The 25,151-nt window shown below is 36.6% G+C and overlaps 1 protein-coding gene across 1 annotated transcript; it reads right to left on the bottom strand.

Annotated features, from left to right (window-relative positions):
- Nucleotides 1–326: 326 nt before the first annotated feature.
- On the bottom strand, nucleotides 327–3,921 carry LOC107619417 (peroxisomal membrane protein PMP22). The gene is made up of 7 exons (XM_016321701.3): nucleotides 3,605–3,921; nucleotides 3,400–3,498; nucleotides 2,877–2,978; nucleotides 2,672–2,747; nucleotides 1,709–1,779; nucleotides 1,523–1,608; nucleotides 327–786 (listed from the first exon to the last, which is right to left on the bottom strand). Exons 1-7 carry the CDS (start codon nucleotides 3,674–3,676, stop codon nucleotides 729–731), a joined length of 564 nt encoding a protein of 187 aa, XP_016177187.1. The 5' UTR covers nucleotides 3,677–3,921; the 3' UTR covers nucleotides 327–728.
- Between the last annotated feature and the right edge of the window lie 21,230 nt (nucleotides 3,922–25,151).

Below are 25,151 nucleotides of genomic sequence, written 5' to 3'. Positions count from 1 at the left end.
ATAAAATTTAGTGTTCTTTGTGTTGCCTAGTTTCTTTTTCTATATAGTTTATGCTGATCTTGTTTATTGTCTTCGTACGCTCCACTTGTTGTGTTGAGCTAGTTTCTTTAAAAAAAAAAAAAACCATGTTATTGAAACTACAAAATGTATTCCAAAACTTCGAACTAGGATCCCAAGATACATAATAAGATCACACAATTTTTCGCATCCAACGCTTCTATGCAATCTTGATCTCAGGATACAATAATCTTAATTTACGAGTTTGTATTTGAAAACTAAAACAACAACAAAGTCTGGTTCCATTAGGTGGAGTCTGCTAATTCTAATATGCCGGCAAACATTATATCATTGTATTATACACAAATTGCATGAAGTGTATCAGATAAAATGGGTGCATGAATTACATAAAATGGAGATATCTATAATCTATTGTACCATATTGCCCCTGAAAATGAAACCCATTGCACCACCACCAGCAGATGATTTTATTTATTAAGATTGGCAAGTGCACGCCAAGTCTAACTAACCAACTAACTAACTCATAGCGACCGACTTAAGACGGAAATTGACAATGATACAATGATATGGTATATGTCAAGCAAATTAACCAGGAATGCTGCCCTATTAACAAAACTGGGAGATTTCTAATTTCTTCTATCCCACTTCACATAGGGAGGAAAAAGAGAATTCAACCCAAATGTGAGAAAAAGTGAAGGTTTTATTGTCTCCTAGGCCTTCTTAATTGTTGCTAGTGTAGACCTTGCTTTCAGATTCAGAAAGATAGCCCTGAAGAAAGAAACATAAAGACAGTAACTAAGAGGCTCATCAACCATTAAAATTGTGTAAGTCGGATAAAATTTGAAAAATGATTAAAAGGATAATAATGCCAATGCTAAACAGGATAGAGAATCCAGCATGGTTAAATGTATAGAAATATCTTGGTCTAATAAGTGAGATGCATATAATAAAGAAAAACAATCATGGCATTCATCTAGGGGGGTAAAACCTATTATGACACTCCATAATAAAAATAAAAATTTTAGTGACTAAGAGATACCTCAGTAGCATTTGAACATGATTTAGCCAGGCTCTAGGCATCAGGTTTTATTGCTAAAAATATCTAGCATATTGCATTTAAATTTGGAATCATAAATAAGAAATGGTTTAATTGTGAATTTTATTGCTCTTGTTTTTACAACTACTTATCAAACTTGGTTACAGAAAAGCCTATTTAATCATGAGTAAAAATATTCCATTCTCAGTGACCTCCTGAACATAAGATTTGATTTGATTTTTTTTTTTTAATTCAGTTCGAGTTCTTTTCTTCATGATCAAACTCGCCTTTTTAACCAAACTATTTATATTTTCAGGTTTCAAACACCCTGCATGCCTATCACTCACATACAGCATTATCAACTAAGTTCGCTTATTCATTAAATTTTGGAACAAATGAGAGACAGAAAGAACTCATCTTGAATGCGTTACGATAAATATTAGAATACTGAAAGATGTTGAAGCTCACCAGCAGGAAGCAACGAAGCTGTGAAATATAACACGGAACTGCAAAGGTATATACTGGTAATTCACCCAACCAACAATAGGCCAAAACTGTAAGATCAAAACCAATATAACTTCAGAATTCAAAACTTTTAGAAATTCAAAGTGATCCCATCAACAGAAGAACAGAAAAATGTTGTAATTGCCATACCCTCCATGCAGTCAACTGAACAGCAGGGTAGTCCTTCTTAACTTTGTTCGTGACTGTGCTCCATGATCTTCCTGCAGACCAAAATCATACTTTAAGTGCTATGCAAGTGTAGAAGAATATATGAAACAATATATAACATAAGAAGAACAAAGCAATGAAAAGATCAACACAATGTGTGTATATGCGAGAGAGAGAGAGAGAGAGAGAGAGAGAGAGAGAGTTACTTAATATGTTTCTCTATCAAATCAAGGATGCCTTTGAGGTTTCTATTCCTGTAGTTTATGTCAAATAGGTTTTTGTGAAGGAAATTCAGAAGAAGTTACATGAATTAATGAAACAACTAATGTTTTGAAGTTAATAACATTTGATTATTTATATATACTCCCTCCACTTCCATTTATCTATCTTTGAAAATTTGGTACATCTTTAGATCAATGTTTTTGGATCCAATTTATATCCAGATACCTTCATTCAAGGATGTGCCAAATTTTCACAGTAATGGACAAAAGATAACGGAGAGAGTAATAAACTACTGTTGCAGAATACACCACCCTTTCCGATGCACCGAAATACATTCTTGATCTTTAATGAAAACAGTATTAATTCCTTTTCAGCATCAACCAAACAGAAAACTATAGTGAGGCGAAGAATTAAGATAGAAGGCATAAATTTTTCAAAGTAACAATGCATATCAGGACACTGTACTTACATACCAATCACCAGTTTACCACACTTCAAAATTTAACCATAAGATTTTGACATAGCTGAACTTCATAGGAATACAAGAGTGACAATAAGTAGTGATAAGTGTTTTCAACATCTTGTAATCGCAACAGCCATATGATACACAATAATTCTAATGAATGCTAATTGATCCTAATATATTCTGAAATTTCAAAATCACGGTGTAAATTGATGATTGAGACACTCAGAATGAAAAATTAACTTAAGCAATGAGCATACCTTCTATAACCAAGCCATAGTACATCATGAATAAAAAGTTGTTCCATGGGGAACTAGTTATCTGTTCAAGGATCACCTAATCGAAGGAAATTTTACTAATTAGAGCATTTTCTTAACAATATAGAACCAAAAAACAATGCAAAATACCAACCTACAAGTGAAAAAGGGCTAGACAACAGACAATAAAACAAGCTAAAAGATATACCTTCTTTGCAACAGTTTCATTGCCTGTCTTCCCCCTAAAGATTTTATCCATCAATTTGTGGAGAAAATGTCCAAAGGGTCCAGAGTATGCAAAACCATAGAGCTGCAAAATAATTTCACTTTTAAATTTCACAGTCCATAGAAATCCCATCAGAGTCAGCACAGTAAGCAGATATAGATTTACTACCTCCATTTTAGTACATTGTAAAACCAATATATAGGAACATAAAAATTCTGTTCACAAACATAAACTTTTCAGTGCATCAAAAGGGTCAAAACACCAGTTATTTTGGAACGGATGGAGTATTTCTAATTGCCTGATCAAATCATCAGTTCATGTTCATGGAATGGGAAAAAGAGAAAAGACACAATTCTCAATTCTGCTTGTCTTCAAGAAAGTCATGATCCTTTTTTCTAGTTTGATCCGATCATGGATCAACCCCAGATCTGTAAATGGAATCAAAATACTTGTTTCTCATATTGAGTGAATCAGAAGAACCATATAGAGTGAAATGGGGGCATACCATGAAGAGAAGTATTCTTCTAAGCTGAAGCCTCTTAGCCCCAGCAATCTTCTGTGCAACTCCATCGCTAAAACCAGCCAAAAATGCTGCAGTAATTGCCTAAGAAAAAGTTGGATTTTTAAACAACCCCATGAATCCATTAAGACCAAAGATGATAACTTTTGAAAAGGGGAAAAAAAAAACAGAAGGAACATGAATAAGTGACCTTTGTCCTGAGGGGGTGGAGCTGAAGCTGAAGGAGATATTTCTTCCAAGCAACGTTGACTATGTCAGACATGGTGATTGATCAACCTCGGAAGGATCTTCTGTTTGTCTTGTGTGTTCGTCCGAGACTCCGAGGTTGTAGCGGAGTTCGTGGAATTGGTAGTTTCTGTTATGCACGAAACCTTATTTAAGGGAAACAATATTTGAACCAACGTTGCAATAGTACTTGTAATTGTAAAAGACTCTGTGAGAGTGACAGGGACACAAACACAAAATTTGGGAAGACTGATATGTACATTTGAAAGGGTTGACGCAGACAAACGCTATTGTTGGTTGGTTCATTACTTTATTCTCTTTCGTTTTTTTATATATAGTTACTTTATCTCAATTTTGATTTTTCAGATATACTACTAAAAATTTGTTTCGGTACTACTAAATTGATAAAAGAAAATCTAATAAAAAAAATATTTTTTTTTTATTTTTTAGTGTATTTGTCAAATTTTTAAAAATAAAATACTAATACTAAAAAAATAAAAAAAAATTAAGAAACTAAAATTTATATCTTTTAAAATTTTTTTAAAAAAATATTTTTCACATAATAAATGAAAAAAAAGTATTTTTATCTTATTTTATCCAAATATAAATTAATAAATAAAAAAATATTTTTAGATGAAATATTGAAATATAAAATTATTTTTATTTTTATAAAAAATAAAAAAAATATCATTTAAAAAAATCTTTTTTGAGAATCAGGCCTAAACAAATCCTAATTACTTTGTTACAATTTAAGGAGTTATATTGAATAAAATAATCTATAAAATGGAGACATAGATGAATTTTATGTATAGAGAGAGGAAATTTATTCTTATTCATACAATTTAAATTGTATTTTTGTTTTGGTTTAATTATTTTATTAATCTTTATAATTTTATTAAATTTATAATTAAAATTTTTTTAGTTGAATCTATATATTATTTTTAATTTATAAAATTTAATTTTTTAATATAAAAATATTAGAATTAATTAAATATTTATCTATAAATTAAAGGTATTTATAATTAAAAATTTAATTAAATTGTGTATTACGTATTTTTTAAAAAAAATATTTACTAATTTTAATATTTTTTATATAAAAATAAATTAATTATAAAATTAAAAATAATATAAAAATATAACTAAAAAATATATAAAAAGTTTAATTATAAATTTAATAAAATTATAAAAATTAATACAATAATTAAATCTTTTATTGTTTAATAAAAAATAAGCAAAAAAAAAAGTTGTATAGGACAAGGAGGAGTTTGGTGGCAAAGCCAGGAAGCTGCAAGTCAGACGTGAGTCACGTGACACATGCAGAGTGTGGCTAGCAGGCTAGCTACTTCAGTGAAGACTGAAAGAGAGTGAGACGAGTGGTCAACTAAATAAAAAGTAAGGTCATTTTGCTAGTTCCTTATTTTTTCCCCTTTAGCTTATATTTTCAACTTTTTTGGTTAAATATAATTTTTCTTATATAATATTTTTTATATGTTATTTATGTCACCTAAAAATATATAATAAGATATCAAGTGGCAGTGTGACACCTCGATTTTTCCTTCTCTTTTAGAAGTTTTCACATTGAACTTCTTTTATATAATCCCAAAAAAGAAAACATCTTTATATTTAAATTAATAAATAGTAAAATTAGTCTTTAAAAAATTATTTATTCTCTAAATTAGTTTTTGAAAGATTTTTTAATTATATTTGTCCTCTTTTAAATATTTTAAGTTAGTCATTATAATTCTTCCGTCACTTTTACTGCTAATGGCGTCAAAATTTGTTAATGTGATACGTTAAGTTGTTAGGGCCACCGTGGGAAACTCTTGACCATTAGAGAGAATTCGGAGATGAATCAAGTGAGAGAACATAAGATGAGAAGACACCACATCCAACTCAAAATTTTAAGGTGTCAAGTTAATGGGTCTCCACATCAAGCATCAACTCCCCTCTAGCTTCTCCACGCCACCCGGAGAACCTTTGCCGGGAAGACTTTCGATACTTCACCTTAAATACTCCTTAAACCAGACCGATTAAACCATCGGCTCTAATACCACTTGTTGGGGCAATTCAAAACCTTAAGGTATCAAGTTAATGAGTCTCTCATCTTATAAACTCCTCACTCTTCCTTACTTTTTTTGACGTGGGACTAATTTCAACACTCTTCACACTTGCAACACTAACATAAGTAACACGCCAACACACACTTAGTAGTCCTAATTAGCAGCTAACATGATAAATTTATAAAATTAGATCAAATCAATCCCAAATTGAAAAATTTTAATGCCTCAAGTTTTTTTCTCAATTAGGTTTTAATTTGATCTAATTTTATAAATTTATTATACTAATTGTCAATTAAGACTCCTATGTGTGTATTGACAGTATTGTAGTATCACTTAACGTGCCACATTAATAAATTTTAATGCTGTCAACAAAAAATTGATAAAAAGACTAACAATTAATTTAAAATTTTTAAAAAATAAATTTAATTAAAAAAATTTTTTAGAGACTAATTTAAAAAATAAATAATATTTTAAAGACGAATTTAAGTATTTACTCTATTTAAACTGGTAGTTTGAAATGAAATAGAATAATGTCTTGAGAAAAAAAAATAATTATTTTCTTATTTTGATGATAAAATATCAAAATTATACTATTCTCCTAAACCTCATCTTTCTACAGTTCCTTACCTCCCATTAATATCTATTAAGCATGCTTTTCTATTAAAAATATGGTAATTGTTTAATGAATTTAATTTTGATAAATGATATTATATATAATTATATAGTATTATATTATTAAAAATAATTATTTTTTATATTAACTACATAAATAATTATTTAAAATTAAAATATAATTAAATAATCATATAAAATATTTTATATAATTAATATATTAAAATTAAACTCTGATATTATTATTTCAAATAATATTTGTTCTCTCTACTTAACATTTGTTTCAGACAATAGGCCATGCAAAAGGCACTATGACAGCATTGTGAAAATTATAACGTGATGAAGATGGGTTGGGTGATTAATTATTAGGTCTTGATATTACTCACTTTCGTATATTTTTTTGCCAGTTCATTACACATCGATTTATTTAGACATTATATTAATTATATGGTAATCACTACAAAGAATTCGTTAAATATCGTTAAATTTATTTAAAAAATCTGTCGATAATATATTTATTATCAAAATTATTTTAACGGTATAAACCTCGTTAATAATTAATTACTAGCGAATTTTGTAAGATCTAAAAAACATTAACTAATAAATTAATTAATTAAAACTGCGTTAATTAAAATTAAGGCGTTCGAAATATATAAAAATATTAAAAAGTATAATTTAAAAATCTAACGGTAAAATTTGAATTAAGAAAATTAAATTGAGTGTAAAAATATAATTATTTTAGAAAAAATACGTACTTGGCATTAAAATTGTCTGCACCAGCTTAAATAATCTGTCTGGCACTGCAAGTGAGAAAACTAAAGCTTAGAAAATGATAAAGAAAAGTATTTAAAACAAAAAGTCGAACACTTATTTTAAAGGTTTTAGTCAAAGTTAAACTACAGGACTAAGAACTTGAGTTGGGCCACACTTGAGCCCAAGTCCAAGTATATATAACCCACAAACTTAACAAAATCTAGCATTTTCCTTCATTTTGAGAGGGAACACGGTTGTGAAGAGAAAAGAGAGAAAATGGAGAAGAAACTCTAGTTTCATCATTTTCAATTCACCATAACTTTTGCTCCAGAGCTGTGATTGACAAGCCGTTTGCGGCCACGCATCGCTTTCCTCATCTTCTTCAATTTTACCTGATTAGTTTGGTGAATAACTCTAAATCCCAGCTCTAATTTCTCATTTACATCTGATTCGTATTTTGAGCTTAGGTACTTAGGATTTTTTGTGATTTTAATGTTATAGGAGTTCTTTATCTTATGTTCTTGGTGGTTTCCATTATTAAATTCAGTAGATAAAGGATTTTTTTTTCTTTTAATTCATCAATTTCTATAAGCCATAGTTTTGACTTTATGCCAAATTGTATAATAAGGTGTTAGATTGAGTAATTAGAAACTTGACTTGGTAAAATTTGGAAGGAGAAACCTTGGAAGCTTGAAATTTGTGACATTAAGGTATGAGTTTAAGTTTCGGATAAATACCATGTAATGTGACATAAAATTCTATGCTAGTGGATCTAGGATTATTATATTGTTGAATTGTTGTGGTTGATTGTTTGGTTTGACAAAAATTGTGATATGTTGGGTATTTGATTGATTTGGAATAAATGTGATGATGAATTGGTATAAATATGCATATATGTGAACGATGTTATGATATGATTAATTATGATGCTTAATTGTTGTGAAAATTGGGTCCGAAGTCGTGACAAGGTAAAAATTTCCTATGTGGTAAGTTGAATTAAGTGGTGTGAATTGTTATATGAGATTGATGAGTATGTATGTTAAAGTTTTGATTGAGAATTTGGATGATGAATATTGTGTGTGGTATTGAAAATGGATATAGTTGATGAAACGTGTTAAATAAGTTGGAAGTGGGTTGATTTAGGTTTGTAATGGTTGAGGATTGATAAATGAGTGTTTGGGATGTGTAAAAATAATTTTGGAATGATTTTGGATTGAAATGAATTGAGAATTAATGAAATTGAATGATTGTATGAAATTGGTAAAAATGAGTTTTTAACCAACTTCGACGGATCATGACTTGGCGCTTGGAGTTCAAATTTGGATGAATTTTGTCTTAAATTAAAGGTGGTGTTGAGAGCTTTAAATCGATTAAGAATGAAGAAAAACAGAATTTTGTAAAGAAAGTTATGAATGATTGAAAATTGGGGTTTAAAACTGAAATCTGAATGTTGCAGAAAAATTAGAAATTCTAGTATGTGTGCGCACGCACATGTCAGAACGGGTGGCAAGGCTCGTGTGTCCGTACAAGAGGTATGTGGACGCACGAGAAGAGATTTTACAAGTTGTGCATACGCACAAGGGTGATAAATACACATAAGTCCTGCTTTCTCAATTAAACTTTGTTTTTGACTGTTTGCATTTTTCGGCAAGCTTGTAAACTTCCATAATCCGTATATTGAGTATAGAGACGGTGTATTAGAGGAAGGAAATTATTGAGTCGAAATGAGTTGGTGTGATTGAAGGGATAAGTTGATATGATTGGATGATAGACATGAGTTTGATTGATATGATACTTCCGAGGATAGATGCAAGGGTTGTAGCTAGGTTGAGATTAAAACTCTTTGGGTAGATGCAAGGGTTGTGGTTTGTCTCGTTTGCTCTGGGTTAAGATTTGAGACACTTTGTTGACCCTCCGTCGCAAGATGTGGTCAAGCACTTAGGCCTTCCTGAATGATTCCCCAAGAGAAGTTGATAAATATGAATATCTCTTGGGTATGTGCGCATCGAGGGAATGTTTAGGATTTGCTACCGAACATGTCAGATTTTGACTTATAATCAATAGATGAGCTCATTGGCCGTAGGACTGGTATGCATCATTTGCATTTGTGTGTATTTATTGAGTGTGCATCTTGTATTTGGTTTGACTTTTTAAATAATTGTATCTATATGCTAATTGAGCTAATTGTTTTATCTGTTCTCTCTATTTGTGTATTTTTTGTATTATTTTGTATGTGTTTGAACAATTGAGAGATCCCTTATACTGGCGGTGGTGACGCTGAGAATTATTCCTGATGTGATAATTGGAGATTTGTGAAAAATTGAAAATAAATAGATAGATTAAAATTCCTTAGGTTAGTTGCCATTTTCTGGTTTAGTAAAAACTCTAGATTTGGATAAAGGAACTTTGAAGATTAAGATTGTCTTGAGAGTTCCTTTTACCTTATATTGTATCGATTCGGTACTTTTACCCTATTGAATACCTGATGGTTTGGGTTCTTATCCATATATTATTTTTGTTTTTTAGATGCAGGTCCCAACACTTCTCAGTAAGTGCGAGTTTTATCTTAAAGATAGCGAGAAGACTTTTGTTTTTGTTTTAGTTTTAAATTCTCTCCCTTTTTTGGAAAAAATTATGTGATGTATTTATTACAAAGACTTGCCTTTAGAGGCTTATGGTGTATTTTTTGAGAGATAGGTTACGTATATCAAACTATTTTACTGTTGTAACTCTAGCCGGCTTAATTTTCGTGAGTCGAAACTAGTAGATATTTATATATATATTTACATATGTCTCTTTACTCTTATTCTTTCTTTAAACTTTTAATTTTCTACTTTTTCGACGCGCTTATGCATATTATCGAGTGTGAACGATTGACGAATTATCTTTTATCCGAGGTTTAAATCCTCTTACAGGGTTCTAGCTTAATATCTTGTTTTATACATAAGTATTTATATCTCAACTTTGTGTCGTAGCACAAAAACCTTCATTAATTTATGACTTAAGCATAAGGCTTTGAAGGGTATGGTGTTACAGACTTTTTCGTCCACCGCTAAGTACTAACGAATTTAACGGGAGATATTAACTTTTAATTGGCAAAATTCTAGAGTTTGTTACTGTCGGATTTATTCCCCGATAAATCCGACGGTAATCTTAAATTTTATTTTTAAAAAATTTATTTAAAAATTCAAAATTTTACAATTTTACAATAATAATTTGTCTATAATTTTTTGTAAAAGTTCACAAATAAATTCACACTTCAAAGTTTAAGAATAAAGAAGAAAAATAATAATTACTTGTGTATTAAAAAAAAGCACTATAAACATATACTCTAAATCCAGAAAAGACAAACTTACATAAGGTTCGATATAAAAAATAAGATACTTCATGGTGGTTAAGTAAATTGCATAGTTGAAGTTCTCTAGACAATAAAATACTGAAAAAAATTAATTATACAAATGGTATATCTATTTAAGCTTATAATAATAAATCTATTACCTACATGCGCATTTTATGGAATACCAAACTATACACCTTCAATTACAAACTATAAACATAATCAACACAAAAATTATAATTAAATAACAAATCAAAGTTCATATATTCAAATAAGTAAATTATAACTGATAAACCATTATTTTATGATTTATCTTGTGCTAAATTGAGTGGTTTTTATCAAGTCTTTGCACACTTATTCATACAATTTGCATGATTTTACAATTCCTTCCTAATTCTGTTCTATGATTGAAAACTTGCTTCCTACGCCTTTAAATTGTGTATTTTTAATGTCCTTTTATATCATTCGATGCCGTAATCTGTGTGTTAAGTGTTTTCAGGCTTTATAGGGCAGGAATGGTTTAGAGGATGGAAAGGAAGCTTGCAAAAATAGAAGGAACACAAGAAACTAAGGAGCTGACCAGCGAGAAACGACGCGTGTGCGTGACTTGGCACATTCCATAGCGACGCATGCGCGTAACTGACGCGTACGCGTGACACGCGAAGAAGACCATTGACGCGTACGCGTGACTGACGCGTACGCGTGACATGCGCCACGTGCAGAAATCGCAGAAGACGCTGGGGTGATTTTGGACTGAGTTTGGACTCAGTTTTTGTCCCAGAAACACAGACTGGAGCCATGGGGCAAGCAGAGACTCAAGACACATTCACATTTACACAGTTTTTAGTTTTTAGTTTTGGATCTTAGAGAGAGAAAATACTACTTCCTCTAGGGTTCTTCACATTCATAGTTTTAGAGTTTTATGCTTTTGATTTGGATATTGAGAAGAGTTACCACATCCGTTGAAGTTTCTATCATTCTAGTTTGTTTCCTTATTTCCTTAATCTTTTATCGCCCATTTATTCCGTTCAGATTTACATATGGATATCTTTGATTTTTGAATTTATTAATGCAAGAATTATTTTTACATTTAATTTCATTATTGGTTTGAGTATCATCTTTCTTTAATTTATTACTCCAAAATTAGCTTTTATTAATTTAATTTTAGATACCATGTCTCTTCTCTTTTCCCTTTACATGTCTACGACATTGGCATCCATGTCAATGGAGTAGGCTCTTAACTTGACCTTGGAGTTGATTAATAGGAGACCCTTGAGTTGGAATACTCAAGTGTTAATTTGCAATTGGAAGTTGTTGGCTAACTCTCTAGTCACTAACGCTAATCCTTCCATTGGAGAGGATTAGGACTTGTGGATTAGAGTTGGCTCAATTACTTGACTTTATTCGGTAAAGGTTAACTAAGTAAAAACAACAACCTCTTACTATTACACTTGGGAGAATTCAACAAGGATAGAACTTCCGATTAATCTTCTCCTGGTCAAGGCTTCTTTATTTCAATTACACAAACCTCTTGTTAATTTTCATTGCTTTAATTTATAATCATTTATTTTTATATTCTCCAACTCTAAAATTTCTCGAAAAAAATCCTGACCAATAAAATAGCACTCTTTTGTCAACTCGTTGGGAGACGACCTGGAAATTCTACTCCGAGAATTTTATTCTTAAATTGTGACAACTCTTTCTAAATTGATAAGCGGAATTTTTGTCGGTTAAGAACTGTACTTGCAATGCTGTTCTTATTATAAATTCTTAATTGGCAATTTTCCGCCCGTCAATTTTTGGCGCCGTTGCCGAGGAGTTGCAACAGTGTGCTAAATTATTGGTCGGTGTAAATAGTTTTAAATTTACATATTTGTATATTTTATTTTATTTTATTACCATGAGCTGTATGTTTCTTTCATTGAATGACGCGTTCACTACCTGATCCGAGCTTAGCCGCGTTTGATCCTGAAATCAAAAGAACTATTTCACGTATTAGGCGAGCTCGGTGTTGGTTAGCCTCTGAGGGTGGTGAAGTGGTTACTACCAATTCACCAGTCTCATCTGAAGAAGAAACAAGCTCTTTTTCTACTGATTCTGTTGATTTACGCGCAGGTAATATGGCGGAGCCCAGAAGGATTACTCTCCAGGAAGCAGGAGCTCCAGACTTTACAATGCAACTGTATCAAGTGCGTCATCCAAATCTGTCTGCAGATTTTGAACTGAAGACTGCGCTAATCAACCTAATACCCAAGTTTCATGGCTTACCTGCTCAAGAGCCTATCAAGCACCTTAGAGATTTTCAGACAGCCTGCTCAACTACTAGGCATCATGGTGCAGATGAGACTACTATTTGGCTATATGCCTTCCCATTTTCTCTTGAGGGAAAGGTAAGGGAGTTGTTCTACACTCAACCTGAAGAAGTTGTTACTAATTGGGATCTGCTCAGAAGGGAATTCTTGGACAAATACTTTCCAGCTGAAGTTACAGATAGACTGAGGAAAGAAATTTCTTGCATTATCCAAGGTGAATCAGAGACTCTTTATGAGTATTGAGAATGCTTCAGGAATCTCTTAGACTCATGTCCCCACTACAGGATTGACCAGTTGGTGTTGATTAGATATTTCACACAAGGCATGAAGCCTCAAGACAAGACTATATTAGATGATGCGAGTAATGGCTCGCTGACTAAGTACAAGACAGCAACAGAAGTGTGGCAACTGATCGCCGATCTAGCTGAGTCTACCCAGAATGCCAGGCATAGGAACAACCATCCCAAGGCTATTGCGGAGGTTTCCTCTAGAAGTGAGACTGTTGCTCTCACACAGACTCTGGGAGAGATGACCAACATACTGAAGCAGCTACAGCTGAGTCAACAACAACCTTAGTCTCCCACAACAACAGTGTCAATAGTTGGTTCCTCAGAGAGTGTGCGGAATATGTGCCTGCTATACCCATTACATTGATGAGTGTCCCCAACTCCAACAAGAAGACAACACCTTGGCAGCTACTAGCAACTATTACAACCGTCCGGACCAAGGATACTATCAACAAGGCGGTAATTATAACCAAGGTGGGAACTACAATCAAGGTTGTCAAGACAACTCCAACCAGGGATGGAGAGATAATTCCAACCAAGGATGGAGAGACAACTCCAACCAAGGATGGAGGGACAACTGCAACTGAGGAAGCAGAGACAATGGAAGAAATTAGAGGTAGAACAACAACAACAGACAGCAGAACCAAAACCAGCCTTACCGAGCACCTCACCAAAGGCAGCCCCAAGCGCTTCAGAACAACCAACAGCAGGCCCCTCAAATCACTTACCCCCCTTCTTCCTCTAATGATGAGATGCTTCGCTCTATTGCTCAAGAACAACAAGACATTCAGAATACAATTAACTCTTCCATAAATGGTCTTAGCTCCACCATACAAGCTTTCATCTCCTGGATGGAATCATTAACTACCCCCAACAATCAACCTTCAAGCTCCAGTGCACTTCCTTCTCAACCCTTACCTAACCCAAAGGGTAGAATCAATGCCATTACTTTGAGGTTCGAAACCACACTGCAAAAGAGGAGTCATGAGGAGCAAAGCTCAAAGGACGACATTCAAGTTAAATACATTATTGAGGTGGAGGATGTTGAAGAGGAAGATGAAGTACAAGACATAGTTGAAGAAGAAACAGCTCAACCAAGGAATGGAGTACCAAAAGAAGATGAAGTTACAAGAGAAGCCATTTCTATTCCTTTTCCACACCTTGCTAGGAAATCCAGAAAGAAGATGGAGCTAGACCCCAATATGGTGGAGATCTTCAAAAAGGTTGAGGTAACTATTCCCCTTTTTTGATGCCATTTGCCAGGTACCTAAGTATGCTAAGTTTCTAAAAGATTTATGCATGAATAAGGATAAAATACATGATTTAGAAACTATTCCTCTAGGTAGCTCTATTTTTGCTTTAATGGGTGCTGTACCAGAAAAATGTAGTGATCCGAGTCCATGCATGGTTACTATTACTATTGAGGGTGTACAATGTTTTGACCGCATGTGTGATTTAGGTGCGTGTGTTAGTATTATGCCATTATCTGTATATGATGCCTTGAGGCTCCCTCCCTTAAAAAGTTCGATAGCACGTTTTGTTTTGGTAGATAAAAGCATAATCTTGGTGGTTGGAGTTGCTGAAGATGTGCTAGTGAGCATTAAGGGACTAACATTCTCTATTGACTTTTACATTTTGGAGATGCCCCCTAATGACTCAGGAAGACCATCATCCATCCTTCTTGGAAGGCAATTTCTGAAGACTTCAAGGTTCAAATTGGATGCCTTCTCAGGAACTTACTCTTTTGAGATAGATGGCAGAGCAGTGAGCTTCAACCTGGATGAAGCTATGAAGCACCCTCCGGAAGATCATTCCATCTTCCAGTGCGACATCATTGATGAAACTGTAGCTGCAGTTCACCAAGAAGAAGTAGAAGAGATGCATATGGAGCAAGGTACAAGTGTGGGAAAACTCTCTAAACAAGATAAAGACACCTTGCCACCATCACTAGCTCCAGATGATCAAGTGCCTAGCCATGAGCAGAAAATGGAGTTGAAGCCCCTTCCACCCCACCTCAAGTATGCTTACCTTGAGGATCGTCAGAAACTTCCAGTTATTATTGCAAAGGAACTCACTTCCCAACAGGAGGAGCAGTTGCTTAGTGTGCTGAGAAGACACAAGAAAGCTATTGGGTGGAGCTTGGCGGATATAGTAGGCATCAGCCCTCAAGTCTGTGAGCACTGGATATTTTTAGAAGAGGGAGTAAGGCCTGTCCGTCAACCTCAAAGGCGGCTAAACCCCATCATCCTAGAAGTTGTCAAGAAGGAAGTGACCAGGTTGCTTGAAGCTGATATCATCTATCCGATCTCGGATAGTGAATGGGTTAGCCCAATACAAGTGGTGCCCAAGAAGTCTGGAGTCACAACAGTGAAAAATGAGCATGGAGAGCTCCTGACAACTATAGTGCAGAACTCCTGGAAGGTGTGCATTGATTACAGACACCTCAACCAGGCTACTCGCAAGGATCACTACCCTCTGCCATTCATTGATCAAATGCTTGATCGCTTGTCAGGTAAATCACACTACTGTTTTTTAGATGGTTACACTGGCTATTTTCAAATTCATATAGCTCCTGAAGATCAGGAGAAAACTACTTTTATATGTTCCTTTGGAACATATGCTTACAAGAGGATGCCTTTTGGCTTATGTAATGCACCGGCTACATTCCAAATATGCATGATGAGCATTTTCTAAGATCTTCTTGAGAGCTGTATGGAAGTTTTCATGGATGACTTTAGTGTGTATGGTGATTCATTTAACCTTTGCTTGGATAGTTTAGCTAGAGTATTAGACAGGTGTGTTAGTTCAAACCTTGTATTAAATTTTGAAAAATGTCATTTTATGGTAAAACAAGGTATTGTTCTAGGACACGTTGTTTCTAATACTGGTATTTCAGTTGATCCAGCAAAGGTAGATGTCATTTCTAGTTTACCTTACCCCTCCTCCGTGAGGGAAGTCCATTCGTTCCTTGGTCATGCAGGTTTCTACCAGAGATTTATCGAGGACTTCAATAAGGTAGCATTGCCTTTATCCCGACTGCTGCGGAAGGATGTTGAGTTCGAGCTGAGTGAGGACTGCATGGAAGCGTTTGATAAGCTGAAGATCGCCTTGACTCAAGCCCCGATTGTGAGAGGACTAGACTGGAGCTAGCCTTTTGAGATTATATGTGACGCCTCCAACTATGCAGTAGGAGCGGCGCTTTGCTTATGCTTTTAAGACCTTAGACGCTGCTCAGTCTAATTATACTACTACTGAAAAAGAGCTTCTAGCTATTCTTTTTGCTCTGGATAAATTCCAAGCCTACTTACTTGGTACTAAGGTGGTGGTATACTCGGACCATGCAGCTCTAAAATATTTGTTAGCCAAAAAAGAGTCTAAACCATGGTTAATACGTTGGATATTGTTACTGCAAGAATTCGATTTAGAAATCAAAGATAGAAGCGGTTCCCAGAATTTAGTGGCGGATCACTTGAGTCACCTAGAGCACATTAAGTGTAACACCTTAATATTCAAATCCTTATGCTCGAGTCATAAGTCAATGATATTACGGTGGTACGACTCTCAGGTGGATTTTTAATATATAAAAGTAGGTAATTTCGAAAAGAGTATTAATTGAGAAGCCTGAAAAGAGTAGAAATAAAATTGCGAAGACGTGTCACTCACGTATCGACAACAAAAGATAAACCGTGAAGCCGAAAGCGATATACGGATAAGGCGTAGAGGAGATTAAGAGGTAGATAACAGATAGATATATATAACATAGGTAAATAGTCACTAGTCGCGACCCGCGAAGTTTAGGCTGGCTAGGATACAGTATGAAAGTAGTTGACAACAGTATATCCTAATCTCTCCCGAAGGAAACATGAGAGCCTCTATAGGCAAATTCAAAAGAGTTCAATATATAATATAATCTTTTCAAAACAAAGGTGGAGAGATTCTAATCAAAACACAAAGGAGAGAAAATAAAGATCTTCGCCGTCTCTCAGACGACCCACAACTCGCTTCTGAGCACCTGGACCTGTTTCTGAAAAACAAGAGATATATACGGAATGAGAACCCCGGGCCCATGGGTTCCCAGTACGGTAAAAGTGTCAAATAAATACAATGCACTGCAATAAAAACTCACTAAGCATCCTAAACTTCTTCACCAATTATCCATCCTAGGTTCTCGCTAATCCATGAATAGGCAACTGTCATAAGGGAGTGCTAAATCTAATTCATGTTTCACATGTTTTCCAACTCGCTGACTCTTCCACGAATCAGACTCAGAATCATAAGCAAAACTATCACCGGTTGTTCTATCTCAACAATTCTATATCAATACATCATACCTTCACCTGGAGCTAGTGAAACCACATCACTGCGTCTACCCAGGGAGTTCAAATTATCTCATTCAATAATCATCATCATCTTGCAATCGCATCATCAATTCATCTCATCAAGAACAGCCCTCAACATCCACCGACACCAGCATGAGGGGCCTCTCAGTTGTACAAACACAAGCAATACAAGCAAGTAATACACAAATATGGTACAAGTAGAACAAGTAGCACATAGTCAGGTAACATGGCATATATGATGTAGAAATCCAAAACAAACAGGCAAACCCAAACAATTCAAACATATGCAAATGATGAATGCCTGCCCTATGGCTGATGATATCATCTGTCGGTTATATAGCCAACCCGACATGTCCTGGTAGCTAACCATTGGACAGAAACACCCCTTGCAGAGCAAATAGGTTTGAGCTACAACCCCCTTGCTTCTGCCCGCTCAACCCAGAGCCAGTGAAATAATCACTACTGCGGCTACTACCCAGGCGGGTGTCTAAAAGCTCAACATGGAGCGAGTGGATTCACCACTACTGCCGCTACTACCCAGGCGTCACAATCTCTGACCTGGAGCAAGTGGGACGAACCACAACCCTTGCTACTGCCCAGGATCTCAAAACATATATTCGTTCAGTTTAAAAGCAATCATAATTGTTATCAAATCTCAAACATTAACCTGGAGCAAGCGTGATGAACCACCACTCTTACTACTACCCAGGTATCACAAATACTCATTTATTCAAAACTCTATAATTTAACTCATTTATCATAAACATCCTTTCCCGTCTCATACCCGGAGCAAGTGGACAACGCCACTGCCTACTACCCGGGGTCACACATCACATTTCAACATTCTCCATTATTATCCATTTAACACATTCATTCATTAATCATATATGCTTTTATACTCAGCCATAAACAATAATGGCTTTGCCATAACCCAGAAATAACTCAGCCATCCGGCTCATGGTTCAATCAAGAACCAGCCATTTATCAATAAATATAGCCCTTTGGCTCATGGCATACAAGGTACTTCCACCGTCATCCTCCATATCTCATATAATCATCTTTGATTATCATTGATCATAACTTTTCCCCTTGCTTCACTCGCAAGTTACCACATCCCCTAGCTCCTTTCTCATTGCTAGGCATATCATAATGATTTAATACATAAGGGGTGAGATCGGAGGCTTAGAAGCATGAGATTTGGCTTTTAAAACTCAAAAATTAACTTTGGCATGAAAACAGGGCCACGCGTACGCGCACGCGTGGATGGCCACAAAACTCATCGACGCGCAAGCGTCATACGCGTGGATGCGCGGATTGAAAAATAGCCAAACGGCGCGTATGCGTCAGCCACGCGTACGCGTGGGTGCACTTGCGCCCCAGGCCCAAAACTAGCACAATTCTGGCACAACTCTCGGAAAAATGGCTGGGCATTTGGTGCAGCGCATCGACGCGCCCGCGCACACCACGCGCACGCGTGGATGGTGCCTTTTTGAAGAACGACGCGTACGCGCCAAGTACGCCTACGCGTGGAGGGTCATTCTGCTAAAAATTTTCTAAGTTAAAAGCTGCAAAATTCACAGATTCAACCCCCAATCTTCCGACGGACATAACTTTCTCATTTTAAATCGTTTTTCGCCCGTTTTTCGAACGGAATGGACATCACGGATCCAATTTCACTTTTAAATAAGTTTGGCACAAAACGAAAATCCTCAGTTCAAGTTATGTCCCGTCAAAGTATGCCCAAAAACCATGTTTTCACACAAAACCACAAAGTGCCATTTTCAAAACAAGCCATTTCTAACTCTTTTCAAAATCAACCAAAACATGCCAATTTCATCCCTTTATTTGAAATCAATCAAAATATACCAAAATCAACATCAAACCTCCTCAACTCACACATTAACATTTTACCACAATTCACAAAACATCATCCCACCATTTTAACCCACTTCACCCAAGTGGCTCAAACTCAAACACATTTACATATCATATACTCTTCCTCATGCCAAATTTCAACAACACTATTTCCAATCAACCATCATTATACATAATCAATATCATACTCACTATCACGTGATTTCACCCACAAATCAACCTTAATCACTCCTCAAGCATATATCACAACATACGTATCTCTAATGCATCATCATACCATCAAGCTAAGGCATCAATAATCATAATCACATATATGACCATATAATATATCTCAACCAAAACCAAACATACCTCATCTACATAATTTCACCCAAAATTACCAAATTCCACACTCTAACTCCCCAAACCTTATTATTCAATAACCAACCCAATCATTCATATGTTCATTATCTGAAATTTATCCAATCACTTGTGTCATCATATAATGCACACGTCAACTTACCTTCCTTACCTCTTTCCGGCCTTCGGCCCAAAATTCACAGCCTCCGGCCCAATTTCACAATTTAAATGCATAAACCAAAAATCAATACTCATTACCCAATACATCAAATTTTCAATACACCAAGCATACAAGGCCACACAATTCTCAACCCAATCATTAAATTCATATTACATACCAACTATGCATATTAGCACCAACCATTTACACAATCCAAACTTAATCCTAGGGGCATCTAGCCTAGAAATTCTCATCACACCACACGGTACTTAAATGAAACTTAAATCGTATCTCTTGTAGCCAAACCAATTGAGCCTCTTCTTTAGAAGTCTTCACCAACCTTAGCTCCAAGCCTCACCAAAGCTCCTCAAGCAATACCAATCTCCCAATTGTGCACCAACATCACCAAATACACTAACATAACCAATATCACATACATACATCAACCTAGGACTCATAAAAATGAAAAATCACAAGGGTTTGCACACTTCTTACCTCAGCCCATATGAAGTAGGGATATAACCCACTTAGAATCCATGTTGGAGTATCCCTAAACACCCAAAATCACAAGATTTCAACACTAACTACCCAAAAACGTGTAACAGTGGGGAATTTCGAAAACTGCGCAGAGATGAATGGAATACTCACCACAAAACTTAGATAGAATTGTAGAGGATGAGAAGAACGACGCGTGGCCATAAACGGCTCGTCAATCGGAGCTTCGTAGCTCAAGTTATGGTAGTTTGAAGATCAAAGAGAGTTAGGTTTTCTCTCTTCTCTTCTCTCTTCCCAAATCAGCGCCCCAACCCTTCCTTTTAGGGTAAAATGAGCTGAAATGCTCATAACTAATGTTTATATATGTTGGGTCTTGGGCCCACTTAGGCCCGGTTCACTTATTTTTGTCCGTTGGCCCAATTTTGGGCCAAAACCCTTTAAGATTAGCGCTCTAAATCACACTTTAAAAAATTTCTACCTCCCCTAATTATAATTCCTCATTCCTTAATCTTGTTTACTCATAATCAATTTCCTCAACTGTAGTACCAGACAGATCTTAGCCGATACTGCCGGTCAAAATTCTACTGCGCGCTTTTACGCAGAAAACTATGTTTTCCGACTCAGAAAAATTTACTGAATCCAAATATCATATTTAAATTATCAAATTCCAATTGCCAAATCTTCCAACCATATTCGCTCCTATTTAACTCATTATTTAATTAATTTCGGTTAGACCGGGTATTACATTAAGAGTGACTCCACTCCTATCAATGATGTTTTTTCATTTGATAGCTTGCATGCAATATCTGAGGTAGTTCCTTAGTATGCACCTATAGCTAATTATTTAGTTAGTCATACCTTCCCTCCCAATTTTACTAAGCATCAAAAGGACAAGCTGAAAAGCGAGTCCAAATATTATATATGGGATAACCCATATTTATGGAGGTATGGTGCTGACCAGATAATTAGAAGGTGTGTTCCTCAATCAGAATTTCAGTCAATTTTAGAGGCCTGCCGCTCCTCTGAGAGTGGTGGACATTTTGGTCCTCAAAGAACAGCTAGAAAAATTTTAGACTATGAATTCTGGTGGCACACTCTTTTTAAGGATGCTACTGCCTTCTGTAAATCTTGCTCCCATGCCAAAGGTTTGGGAATATACCTAAGAGGGATGAGATGCTCCAACAACTTATGTTGTTCTGTGAAATTTTTTATGTTTGGGGCATTGACTTCATGGGTCCATTTCCAAACTCTAGTGGTTTCTTATACATATTGTTAGCTGTTGATTATGTCTCTAAATGGGTGGAAGCAATTCCTACCCGTACTGATGATGCTAATGTTGTTGTCTCCTTTGTTAGAAATCATATTATCTGTCGTTTTGGATCACCACGAGCAATCGTGAGTGATCAAGGCACTCATTTTTGTAATAGGAGATTGACTGGTCTACTGAAGAAACATGGGCATTATTCACAAGGTAGCAACAACTTATCATCCTCAGACCAATGGGCAAGCCGATGTGTCTAACAGAGAGATAAAGCGCATACTGGAGAAGATTGTCAAGCCTCATAGAAAAGACTGGAGCACCAGGCTTGTAGATGCGCTTTGGGCTTATCGGACAACATACAAGACACCCATCAGAATGAGTCCATTTCGCCTAGTCTATGGCAAAGCTTGTCACCTCCCAGTGGAGGTGGAGCACAAAGCTTTCTGGGCGGTACGGGAATGCAACATGGGATTTGAGAAGGCTGGTGCTGAAAGGAAGCTGCAACTAGCAGAGCTGGAGAACCTTCAACTCGAAGCATATGACAACTCCAGACTATACAAAGAGAAGGTGAAGGCTGTGCATGACAGGCATATCAAGCAAAGAGAGTTCAGACCTAGGGAGCTAGTTCTCCTTTACAACTCCAGGTTGAGGCTCATGCTAGGCAAGCTGAGATCAAGGTGGGAAGGCCCCTATAGAGTAGAGAAGGCAGAGCCATACGGAGTATTCCACCTGAGTCATTCTGCAAGTTCCAAATTCATCAAAGTCAATGGCCACCGCTTGAAGCTGTATCATGGTGAGAAAATGAAGGACAACAAAGAGCTAGAGGTTTTCCTCTTGGAGGATCCACCAACAAAAGAAGATTGAGCTTGTAGACCGTCCAACTTAAGGACGTAAAAGCAAAGTGCTAGGTGGGAGACAACCCACCGTGGTATGATCGTCCCTTTTCATTCCTAGTTTTATTTTATTTTGTTTTTATCAATGTTCATTCATAATTTCTGCATAATCACCTGCATTTTGCATAAAAAAAACGCATTCAACGCGCAAGTGTCCAGGACGCGCACGCGTCGCTTGTGAATGCGAAAAGAATAGGAATTGAATAGAGAGTTATGCGGGATTGGCACTGGAACCATGCTCTACGCGCAAACAAGCCCATGCGTATGCGTACTTCACGCATGTGCGCGTCGCTTGCGTTGTTAGCCACCCACACGTAAGCGTCCATGACGCGTATGCGTGACCCTGGAATTCGGCGTAAATGAGTGTTTGAACAGAAAGTTGTGATGACCTCGCGCTGGAACTGTGCTATAGGCACAAATTTACCCACGCGTACGCGTCCGCGTCAGTTTCACTATGTGGCTATCCACGCGTGCGCGTACCTGACGCGCCCGCGTCAAATGTCTTTTTGGCTCCAGTGCAGTTCAACCCGAGAGTTGTGCGTGCGTGGGGCTGCTTTTGCGTGATTCGCACGACCAAGGGCACGCGTACGCGTGCCAGACACTTACGCATCACTATCCATTCTGCGCGACGCACGCGTACGCGTGCTGTATGCGTACGCGTCGCATGCGCCGCCTCACCTACACAGTACGCCGCTCAGGTTTTATCTTTCCCGCTCTCAAATCCTACTTCTTTTTCATTCCTAATTCTTTCTTCTTTCTTCTTCCTTCTTTCTTCATTATTCCTTCTTACTATCTACTACTTTCTACCTCCCTTTTTCATCTTCTAGCTCATGTTCTTTTCTTCCTCCCATCTACTCTTTCATTCTTCTTTCATTATTGCATATTAGTAATTTATCTTTCCTCTCAATTTTTATTAGCTTAGTTATTTGTGGTTTCTTTTGCATTCTTTTTTCATGCATTTTTATGTTGGTATTGGAGTTCTATTTGGGCATTACCTTATTATCATAAAGCTTGTGGATACTATGAGGAGTGATTTGACAATTGACATATGATTTTGGCTCTCATATACATTTGGATCCATTATTTTCATTCCTATTTTAACTTGCACATCAAGTGTTTGTGAAAATGCTCTCATGGCATTCTGAATCCTATTTTATTTTACTCTTACACTTTAATGCCTCATTTTCACAACACTTGTACTCCATATGTATTTGGGATTATCATTCACAATTGTCATTATACAAGTACTTTTTAATTTGGCACATTTCATAATTAATGCTTGAGTTATGCTTCTCATGCCTATTACCTGCATGCTTTTACCCTCTTGCATCTAATTATTATGAATTGCCTTCTTGCTCTTAATTGATGTCTTACCTACATGTTGTAGCTACCATGTATTTAAGCTATCATATTTTCATTGGCATTCATTATCACTTGGAATTTTTTCCCTCTGATTTTTAGTTATATATATTTAAAAGTCTTCCTTTTTCTTTCTTCTTTAGGAATGGGTACCAAGAAAGGAAAAGAGAAGGCCACTGACAAGACACCAGCAAGGAGAGGAACCAAGAGAGCACCGGCTAAGGCACCACCATCTACCAGAGTCAAGCCGCCAACAAAGCGGGTAAAGAGGATCATTAAAGTTGATTAAGCAGAGAAAGCCTTTTTCGCACGGGACTCCACACGGTTCACTAACCGTTACTGCGAGTAGATGTTTCCTATCCTAGCTTAGAGGAATTACAATAATGAGCATCTACTCATTGTTCCAACACATTTCGTTGATTTTGTGGAGCCCCGCATCGAGAGGAGACAGTGGGGATTTTTGAGGAGGCAGCCGCGGGAGGCCAACTTATCATGGGTAGTTAAATTCTACTCCAACTTCTACTCGCCTACCCTGCAGACTGTCTATGTTCGTCAGCAGCAAGTCCCTATCTCCGAGAGTGCCATACAAAGAGCACTGGATCTTCCACCTAGCCCAGAGGGATTGGATGCATATCAAGAGGCCTCTCTTAAGTGCCAGATGTATTAGTTCGGCTGGGCCAGTGTCCTTGGAGTTATAGCCCAACCTGGCAACACCTGGATCTATGGGCAGTACCGGTCAAAACACAAGAGCATCTCAGCCCAATCACTTACCTTGGGGGCTCGCGTGTGGGCACAGATTATGTCCCACTATATCTTTCCGAGCACTCACAAGTCCACCTTCACAGCGGACATGGCCGTTCTCATCTGGTGTATCTTGACAGAGCAACCTCTCAACCTGCCTCGCCACATCCGGCAGGCCATAGGACACGTGCAGATTGCGGGTAACCTGCCTTTCTCCGTATTAGTTTCAGATTTAGTCTCTGCAGCAGGTGTTTCCTATAGGGCTGGGGATACCAAGACCATGATCCCAAGGGCCGATCAGTATATCCCGAATGGGAAGTACATCAGACTCCTAGTTCCCTCTGCTAGCCGGCCTCCAGGCCCATCTTTGGCTACTCCTCCTTCTTCTACTCTACCATCATCCACACCACAAGCACCATCCACCCATCATATGTTCCTTCAGATCCTTGAGAGGTTCGATTGGTAAGACCGGAGAATGGAGCAATTGGAGTGCCACAACAAGCGCCGATACAACTATCTGAAAGAGCTCATTGTTAGTAAGCACCCACCTCTGGAACAGAAGGACACCCCGGACTCCCCTTCACCTAGTAGCACAGAGAGCCATGGCAAACCAGACAGTGGAGGCGATGCTTCCAGCCCTACCTTGCTCCTTACTGATGGCACGGAGGACCGTGCCAAGCCTTAAGTG

Source organism: Arachis ipaensis, chromosome B9 (genome assembly GCF_059453495.1).
Source record: "Arachis ipaensis isolate K30076 ecotype BB chromosome B9, ASM5945349v1, whole genome shotgun sequence".
NCBI classification, from domain to species: domain Eukaryota; kingdom Viridiplantae; phylum Streptophyta; class Magnoliopsida; order Fabales; family Fabaceae; genus Arachis; species Arachis ipaensis.
The sequence above is the reverse complement of the archived record's forward strand: the minus strand, read 5'-3'. Positions and strand labels throughout refer to the sequence as shown.